General features: G+C 45.0%; 1 protein-coding gene across 1 annotated transcript in view; it reads right to left on the bottom strand.

Moving 5' to 3' along the window:
* Window positions 1-8,156: 8,156 nt before the first annotated feature.
* LOC101354087 (zinc finger protein 709-like) overlaps window positions 8,157-10,287 on the bottom strand; it is a 57,750-nt gene continuing 55,619 nt past the window's right edge. The window contains exon 6 of the mRNA XM_023733344.1: window positions 8,157-10,281. Within this exon, the coding sequence (XP_023589112.1) occupies window positions 9,044-10,281 (1,238 nt within the window). The 3' untranslated portion in view covers window positions 8,157-9,043. The remainder of the gene's footprint in view (window positions 10,282-10,287) is intronic.

The raw sequence follows: 10,287 nt of genomic DNA on the forward strand, positions 1-10,287 counted from the left end.
GGATTTAGGAGGTCAGAGAGAATGGCTGATAAAAGTTGATCACGTGCCAGTAACCACTGAAATGCAAGTTGGCCTCACCCTTGGCCCAGGAGACTTGAAATAGAACCTTTACCTAAGACACCTGGAACACTAAGTTCCTGGACTACTTAAGGATCATCTGAAGCACGACATCCCCAGACTGCCTTAAGGGAAAGTCTCCCATACAGCATTTCATAGGGGTTCAATTGGAGCCTGCTTCTGGGGGCCACCCGACTCTCAACAGGGCAATGTAGCAGCTTGACCCACGGCAGGCTGGTCTCTTAGAATACAAGTATTCACCCACATTGCTCACACTAGCTTAGGTTTCTAATTAGACCTTTGAAGCACGCAGTCAATGCAGTAGTTACTGTGGTCTCCAGGGAGCGTGTAGCTTCCACCCAATTCCTAAATGTCCTGACTTTGGCACAAAGGCTCCTCCATTATCGCTTTGCCAAATCTAGGAATAATTTCATTGAAGAGAGCTTTGCTTACCTCAGATGCCTCTTCTGTTTGGAAGGGGAATTTTTCTATCCATCTGGTAAAGGTGTCTATAAACACTAAAAGATACTTGAAACCTGCTGTAGCTGTTGGCATAACTGTGAAGTCCACTTGGCAGTCTTCTCTGGGTCCAGTCCAGTGGGCTTGTACCCAGGCATAGGAGGTGGTGGGCCTGGTTTTGGATTGTTCTTCGCACAGGTGACACATTGTTGAGTCTTTTATAGATTAGGCCCTTTAATCAGTTTGGCTAGCCAGTGACAGATAGCATCCCGACCGTAATGTGTGCTCTCATGAGCTGCCTTTATTATCGGGTACATCAGGTGTTCTGGTATTAACACCTGTCCTTGGGAACTGTACAGTCACCCATCTTCTGCTCTGTTATTAAGCTGAAAGCCCCATTCACAAGCTCTGTTTATATCACATTCAGTACACTGGGGGTTTTCTGGTAGCTGAAGAGACTCTCCCTTCTGGTGTCTGGGGCAGTGTATAACTGCCACCTCTGATGACCACAGTACATTATTCAACAAAGGCACCTCTAGTAGGCTTTCTTTCCTCCAGCCCCACCAGTCGAGATGCTCTTTGCTGTCACGGGCCTGCCAAGGTTTGGGGCGAGGTAAGGATGGTGACCATCTCTCCCGGCCCTGAAGCTGTATGCTGCTTCTGCCTGTGTTTGGCAGCGCTCCACCCTTCCAATGAAGCCGGCTGAGGCCTGTGACTGCAGACTTGTCCCAGCCTGGGGTGTGGCTGGAGGGTCCCCTGTGTGCCTGGGACAGCAGCAGAGGCCATGTTCTCCAGCATTCTGCTCTGTTGTGTCAGTAAGTTGTCATCCCACTGTTATTGCAACCTGGGGCTCTTCATGGTTTGCAGGGGAGTCCCTGGGCCCTGTCAGTCCAAGTCATTAGCTGACAGCTGAGGGAGCTGTGTTATGGGTTTCCTGCTCAGACTGGGTTGGCTGCAAGGGGCACTCTCGTTTCCAGTGGCCTTTTTGATTGCAGTAGGCACACTGTGTAGGGCCTAGCTAGGGGGCCTTGGTTTGGCAACCAGCCCTTCTGGGGCCCACGAGGACTTACCCTGAAAGAGGTCTGCCTAGGCGGTGGGTTACCAAGAGCTGCTGCTAGGAGTACGGTCTTTTTCCTTGTACGTGGTCCCGATTATTCATTATTGAAGACGTTAAAGGCATTCTCAACAAGTTGTGAAGTATTCAATCCTAGACTCCTTCTAACTTTTGACGTTTCCACCTGATGTCCGGGGAGCTCTGGCTGATGAGGGCCATATTTATTAACCTGACATTCTCTGGTCTTCAAGGTTTATATCAGTGAACTGTCAGTATGCTTCGCATAACCATTCTAGGGAGCTGGAGGGATTTTCCTTGGGGTCTTGTACATCCTGAGCTTTTCTAGGGCTCCTCTGTTTTGGGGTCCCTTGCTGTCAAACAATTTTCATAATGTTCTAGTTGTCCTGCCCCCAGCCGATATCTGTGGCAGGTACAGCCTGGGCTGCCGAAAGTCTAATACAATTTTTGAGGGTTGAAGTTATGTAACCTGTCAGCCTCTAGGCATGCCTTTCTAAGACCATCTTCCATTTCTCTGGAGTTAGGTGAAGGGTGTATGGACCCCGATAAACCCTCTAGGCTGGCCATTGTGATCCAGTCTGGCAGGCATTTGTCTCAGCGGAAATTGCCCTAAGGAGACCTGGGTGGATCACAAGTCACATTGCACCCCACTACGGGTGTATGCTGGGAGACTATTCCCTGGGCAGGACCGGGAGTTTCTGACCCATTAGGGGCTGGTGAACAATTTGCTGGAGGGTGGTAGAGGGGTGGGGGAGGGTTCCACCAAAGGGTGTGGCTGCCAGGCCAGGAACCAGGCCTAAACCTCCAGGTGGAAGGGGTATGGAGAAACAAGAAGCCTGTGTTTCTCCTGGGCAAATCCCAGTTCTCCTTTTAGCATATCCAATTAAGTATTGGCTGAGGGTGGAGTTACACGCTGTCTGTAATCTGTTGCACCATTAGCTTACACTGTTTTTGTAGGTTTTTATTTTGCCAGAGAGACAAAGGTTTGTACATAGGGGATTTTGAGGCCAGCTAGGAACTAGATAGGCCTCAGGCGACAAGCTGTGCCAATAGAAAACTTCCAAGCAAACACAAACAGCATCTTGCCACCAAGATAATGAGTCACCCCACACTGTTTCCTCCTAATCTTCCTGCTTACAGTTGTCTTTCAGGCAATCCGACTAAAACCAGACTTCACTCATGCGCCATGAGACAGTAGGTGACTTGAAGGTGAACTTGGTCACCACATTTTCAGTATACACTGCCATTTTCTTGGGAATACACAGATGTCAAGAGTACAAAGAGGAGCCATCTTGAAGGAACACGGGCCGTCATCTCGAGCCATCAGTTGCTCCTGCAGCTTACACGCCCACCCCACACCCCTTTTTGAATATGCATGCTATTTCACAGACATTTAGTAAAGATGTATGACTTCTCTTTTCCCGCATAGTATAAAACTTTCTCCAGCCCTTTGGGGAGACAGTGCTTTGAGAGCTATCTTCCTGTCTCCTTTCTTGCTGCAATAAACCATATCTTTCCTCAAATCCGGATGACTCTTAGTTATTCTTAACAAAAGCACAGGCAGCGAACCCACTGTGTTCAGTGACAATTTCATCCCATTTTCCCTCTCTTTTATCATAGTTAAGTAACCCCAAACAGTAATTAGAACCCACGTAACCCCAAACAGTAATTAGAACCCACATGAAAAACAAAGAACACCAGTAAAGGTACACTAGGTTGGTTTCCCATATTTCACACACACACACACACACACACACACACACTCAGAAATAGAACCAGAGCCTAACCAAAGTCTACAACCAGAAACTAGGCTGCCCATTCTCTGCCGTCAACTAGGGGGAGTGGTGGAGTAACAAAGATGATCTTAGTAGGGCTTCATTCCCTCCAATGGGGATGTCTTAGTCCCACTTCCATCCTCCAGATACCTCCCCACATATAATCCCAAGCACTTACACTTAACAAGAGAAATTCCTAGGGCATTTACCTAGTGGATGTCCATACCTGAGTTAGTTTCTAATTCTCAAAGTAAAATTGCCTTGGCTGGTCGCAGCCTTGGTCGTGGTTAGGAGACCCACCCGATCCTCCGAAACAAGAGGCTCAGTGTGCACTGAGGGTCAGTGGAAGTTCCACTCGTGGTCGAGGGAGTGCTGGGCTCCAGATGGAGGGTCTGTGTGACCCTCTGGCCCCATGCTGGGCACCGAAATTGTTACTGAATCCGGGAAGGTAGGTCCTTGTCCAGCATGCTCAGACTCGCTAGTTATCTGGACACTGGTATTTGAGAAAGAAAAAAGTAACTTTATTGCAATGTGCAGAGCAAGGAGCCAGGAGGAAGTTCCTCAGATCTGACACCCTGAGCTATGGGGAAGCAGGGCTTATATGTGATTTGGGCAGCAAGATGGTGGCTGTGCTGGCATACTGGAGATGGGGGGGGGGATTCTAGAAGGCGGCCAGTAAACAGGAGGTGATGCGGTTCTTGTTGGACCTCTTGCTTTGGAATAGGGTCCGGGTGCTGATTTCCTTCTGATTCATTCCACCTGTTGCTGCGTCCTCTGTTGAAGTGAATTAGTGGTCACATCTGGCCCTTCTGTGCATGGGGTTGGGCCAAATCTGGCTTGGGCTAGTTTAATGACTAATGGAAATTTACTGGCATTTGTAGGGTCAGGTTACATATGTGTGTGTGAAACTGCTCTTAAGAGTTTCAATTATGGTCAAAAGAGTGCTTACCCACTGTTTGTTCAAGTCAGGATAGGTTTAAGTGTGAAGGTTGAGGAATGGTGGTGGGAGACTAGAAGTTCTCTAACAAAATGGGAGAAGTATGTCAAGGTTGGGGAATAGATGGGGCCTGATATAGAGGAGAGTGGGACTGGAAGGGTAGGGTACTTAATAGGTGGAGGGAGAAGATTCAAGAGCCATCAGGGGTAGAGAACCTGATAAAAGACTGTGGGAGGAAAACAATTACGAGATTTTATTGAACATTTTCCATAGAATGTATTAGCACTTCTTTCCCTTTCACATTTTAAGTATCTTTAATAAAAGCCACATGGCTAATGAGGCACTTTAAAAAAGTAGATTATTTTGAGGAAACTTGGAGGAGGGGCAGAGTTCTATGTCTGGGTAGATGTAAGACAAAGGGAGACTTTACAGGGAATCCTGAGGTGAGGGCAGAGAAAATCATTAAAGTATCTCTGGGAATTGGCAAACATTTCTAAGAAATCACCTTGCTTCCAGCATCATGTAATTGATGGGGTCAATACCAAGATTTCCATTAGGCAAATACAGACTCAGGTGTATCTAGGTGGTTTACATGTGGAATATATAGTTATTCCAAGTTATGTGTATGAAATGAGAAGATGAAGGGGAATGGAGGGATAAATTTGGCCCAGGCTGGGTGTGGGCAGGGGTCCCTCCAGGTTCCATTTCTCTGTGACTCACACCTGGAACTTAGTCTGGAACACACTCTCTCAGTGTCCAGATTCCTGATGCAGTCATTCACATCAGGTAATGGAGAACTATTTTTATCCTCCTGAGGAATCATGTATATGTGCCTGGCTGAGCTGAAGCTTGACTGGGTGTGAAAATGACTCTATTTTCTATTTCCTGTGGGGATTGAAGATCCTCATTCTCTTTATCAACCACCCACTGAGGAGTTTTATCAATATTTGTGGGAAAAGACACATACATTAGGTAAGGAAATCCTAGACCCAGCCCATTACATGGACTGACCCTGGTCTGTTCCTCTTCCCACTTTACTACATCAATTATGTTGGTGCAGACATATCTGAGGTGGGGACCCCTAGAAGTTATTACAACATCATCCTTCTAGAGCAGTTCGAGCATGGGAGAGCAGAGCAGAGCAGAGCAGGAGTTAGGACGAAGGATTCTGCCCAAAGCTCAAGGTTTATCTGTATGGTAGAGGGCTCAGTGGTTTTATCTTAAACAGTGCTTCCCTGGGCCTGGAGGAGATTAAGAGGGTGCTGGGTCCCTGTGTTAGAAAAGAGTCCTACCACCCTTGTTCATCAGTCACCTCCCCATGTCAGGGTTTCTGTGATAAGGCTGATCTGAAGATCAGTGTGGAGCCTCTGGTCACTTGTGAAAGACAGAGCTCTGGCCTCAGGGAGACTCTTCTCTGATGGAGCATCATGTCCTGTGGATCTGAGGATCTGTGTCCTTCCTCAGCAGAAGACTACTGACTGAAATATCAACTGAGGTTCACACAGAAACCCTTTGTGTTTGGTTCTCCAGAAAAGAAAATATGGAATATTTTTATTCTTTTTATAAATGAGTATCAGGTAAAGTACCTCCATTACTTTATTATAGAAACAGTATTCATGATAGTTAAAGACAGCTATTTTCCTAGTCTTCTGTTTTAGCATCAATGCACACTGCCCCCTAGTGGATGGACACAGTAGGGACTGGGAGATTGTCCCAGTTTCTAATCCTCTTGCTATGACCCTCCGAGGACTCTCTTTTCTAGGAGGGATGGGCTCCAGGAGCTGCTATTCTCAGAGCCTGTGGACCTGGAACGTAATTACCTGGAAGTGTAATTCTCAGAGAGCCCAGGGTTGAACAGGCGACCCTTTCATTTCAGTGCTTCCAGTGGTTCTCAGAGCTTCTCTGTTCCTGAATCAAATACACATCATGGGCTCCCGGTTGTCTGTTACATAAGTTGCAAATTGTTTCCCAGTTAGGCATTTGCCTTTACCTTTACTTATGACGTTTCCTGCTTGTAATTTGTTCCTAAGTCTATACAGTAAAATCCATTGATCTTTACCTCTAGTAATTTTCTCCAGGTTTATACCATATTTAGGCAGGTTTATCCTCTGCAACAATGGGCTCAAGCATAACAACTGTAAGGATGGTGCAGGACTGGGCAGTGTTTAGTACTGTTGTACACAGTGTCACTGAGTCAGAATCGACTTGACAGCACCTAACAACAACATCCTCTCTCAACTTATAAAGGAATCCACTTATGTCTTACAGTGCTTGCAAATTTTCATTTTTTGAATCATGCATTTTTTTAATCATGGTAAATATACATGTAACACTTGACTTTTCAACATTCTTCATACATACAATGCAGTGACATTAAATGTGTTAATCATGATGTGTAACAATCACCATAATCCATGTCTCCATTTTCCCATCACCCTTCACAGAAGCTCAGTGTCCTCTGAGCAATGAGTTCCCCTTTCCCCCTCCCTTCTGCCTTCCCTGGTAATCACATTTAGGTCTGCATATATTTTTATTCAGCCTTTATCTTGCTATTGTACATAAATACTTATTTTAAAATATTTTATAAGAATATTCATCCCCCAACCCCAAATTATTATTTTCCCCCAGTGTAGTTTTATTGAATATTAAATATCCTTATAAACTGATAGATACATCTTTCATTTTTCTATCCCCCTAGTCTTTTGATCTATTTATGTATCACTACCACACTGTTCATTCAAAAGTGGCTGCAGCAGTATATTGACAGGGAACTGCCAGAAATTCAAGCTGGATTCAGAAGAGGACGTGGAACATCATTGCTGATGTCAGATGGATCCTGGCTGAAAGCAGAGAATACTAGAAAGATGTTTACCTGTGTTTTATTGACTATGTTAAGGCATTCGACTGTGTGGATCATAAAAAATTATGGATAACATTGGGAACAATGGGAATTCCAGAACACTTGATTGTGCGCATGAGGAACCTGTACACAGATCAAGAGGCGGTCGTTTGAACTGAACAAGGGGACACTGCGTGGTTTAAAGTCAGGAAAGGTGTGTGTGAGGGTTGTATCCTTTCACCATACCTATTCAATCTGTATGCTGAGCAAATAATCTGAGAAGCTGGACTATATGAAGAATAGGGCATCAGGATTGGAGGAAGACTCCTTAACAACCTGTGTTATGCAGATGACACAACCTTGCTTGCTGAAAGTGAAGAGAACTTGGAGCACTTACTGATGAAGATCAAAGACCACAGCCTTCAGTATGGATTACATCTCAACATAAAACAAAAATACTCAAACTAGACCAATAAACAATATCATGATAAACGGGGAAAAGACTTAAGTTGTCAAGGATTTCATTTTACTTGGATCCACAATCAACACCCATGGAAGCAGCAGTCAAGAAATCAAATGATGCATTGCATGGGGCAGATCTGCTGCAAAATACCTCTTTGAAGTGTTGAAAAGCAAAGACATCACCTTGAAGACTAAGGTGCCCCTGACCCAAGCCATGGTGTTTTCAATCGCCTCCTATGCATTTGAAAGCTGGACAATGAATAAGGAAAACTGAAGAATTGACGCCTTTGAATTGTGGTGTTGGAGAAGAATATTGAACATACCATGGACTGCCAAAAGAATGAACAAATCTGTCTTGGAAGAAGTACAACCAGAATGCTCCTTAGAAGCAAGGATGGCGAGACTACGTCTCACATACTTTGGACATGTTATCAGGCGGGATCAGTCCCGGGAGAAAGACATCGTGCTCGGTAAAGTTGAGGGTCAGTGAAAAAGAGGAAGACTCTCAAATAGACTGACACAGTGGCTGCAACAATGGGTTTAAGCATAACAATGATTGTGAGGATGGTGCAGGACCGAGCAGTGATTCATTCTGTTGTACTTGGGGTTGCTACGAGTCGGAACCTACTCAATGGCACCTAACAACCCACAAGCACACCGTTTTAATGATACAGGATGTCAGATGGTACTCCGATGAATTTGTTGCAACAGTCATACAGAATTCACAGAAACACCATACCTGCAATAACGGCTTTTAATATAAACAGAAAAGGACATAACAGAGAAAGACATAAATGAAGAAGTGCAAAGGGCGAGGTCCAGGAAAGGCCCCAGCGTGAAGTGCACTCACCCTCATCAAAACAGATGTTCACTCTCGCCAATCAGCAGTATTCTAACAGGATACCACTCAGGATCAATATCAGGATATGTCTGTGAGCATAACTGCTATGAAGGGGAGCCATGGTCCCTTGGGCTCATGGGGTGGTCTGCTGCTCTCAGGGTGTGACCTTCTGCTCTAGGGGCCTCTGTCCTATATCTGTTCATTGTCTCAGACATTTCTGGCACCAGTGTAGCCACTGCTGCCATCTCAGCCCAAAGCGTGTAAAAGCTAAGCTCCACTCCTCCCCTGTTGCTTCCCGAGAAACAAAGTAGCTTTAATGACCCTTTCTTTGAGTTTGTTTTCTTCGTCACTGAGAAACTTTGTCCTCTAATCAGAGACTTTCAAAAATTTGCTGTTTGAAATAACAGCACTAGGGAACCCTGGTGGCGTAGTGGTTAAGTGCTACAGCTGCTAACCAAAAGGTCGGCAGTTCAAATCCACCAGGCGCTCCTTGGAAGCTCTATGGGGCAGTTCCACTCTGTCCTGTAGGGTTGCTATGAGTTGGAATCGACTCGATGGCAACAGGTTTGGTTTCGTTTTTGGTTTATGAACGAAACCACTCTTAAGCTCTCTCTCCACTGTGAGTTCTCATATGTCTAGTGAGGTGTGATGAACGACGAAATGCTTTGCCACATTCCTTACATTCGTAAGGTCTCTCTCCCCTGTGAGTACTCATATGGCTAATTAAGTATGAGGAGCATCTAAAGGCCTTGCCACATTTCTTACATTCATAAGGCCTCTCTCCACTGTGAGTACTGATATGGCTATTGAAGTTTGAGAAGCAACTAAAGGCTTTGCCACATTCTTTACATTGATAAGGCCCCTCTCCACTGTGAGTACATATATGTGTAGTGAGGTGCGAGGAGCAACTAAAGGATTTGCCACATTCTTTACATTCATAAAGCCTCTCTCCACTGTGAATTCTTATATGTTTAGTGAGGTGTGATGGCCAACTAAAGGCCTTTCCACATTCCTTACATTCATAAGGCGTCTCTCCACTGTGAATTCTCATATGTGTAGTGAGGTCTGAGGAGTGACAAAAGGCTTTGCCACATTCCTTACATTCATAAGGCCTCTCCCCATTGTGAATTCTCATATGTTTAGTTAAGTTTGAGGAGCAACTAAATGATTTCCCACATTCCTTACATTCATAAGGTCTTTCCCCACTGTGAGTTCTTATGTGTGCAGTGAGGTGTGATGGCCAACTAAAGGCCTTCCCACATTCTTTACATTCATAAGGCCTCTCTCCACCGTGAATTCTCATATGTGCGGTGAGGTCTGATAAATGACGAAAGGCTTTGCCACATTCCTTACATTCATAGGGCCTCTCTCCATTGTGAATTCTCTTATGTTTAGTTAAGTTTGAGGAGGAACTAAAGGATTTGCCACATTCCTTACATTCATAAGGCTTCTCTCCACTGTGAATTCTCATATGTTTAGTGAAGCTTGAAGAGCAACTAAAGGCTCTCCCACATTCCTTACACTCATAAGGCTTCTCTCCACTGTGAGTTCTTATATGTGTAGCAAGGATTGATGGCCAACTAAAGGCTTTCCCACATTCCTTACATTCATAAGGCCTCTCTCCGCTGTGAGTACTCATATGTCTAGTTAGGTGTGAGGAATTACGACAGGCTTTTCCACATTGCTTACATTCATAAGGCCTCTGTCCACTGTGAATTCTCATATGTTTAGTGAGGTGTGATGGCCAACTAAAGGCTTTCCCACATTCCTTACATTCATAAGGCCTCTCTCCACTGTGAATTCTCATATGTGTAGTGAGGTCTGAGAAATGACAAAAGGCTTTCC

The sequence above is a fragment of the Trichechus manatus genome, unplaced genomic scaffold (genome assembly GCF_000243295.1).
Source record: "Trichechus manatus latirostris isolate Lorelei unplaced genomic scaffold, TriManLat1.0 scaffold00057, whole genome shotgun sequence".
NCBI classification, from domain to species: Eukaryota; Metazoa; Chordata; class Mammalia; order Sirenia; family Trichechidae; genus Trichechus; species Trichechus manatus.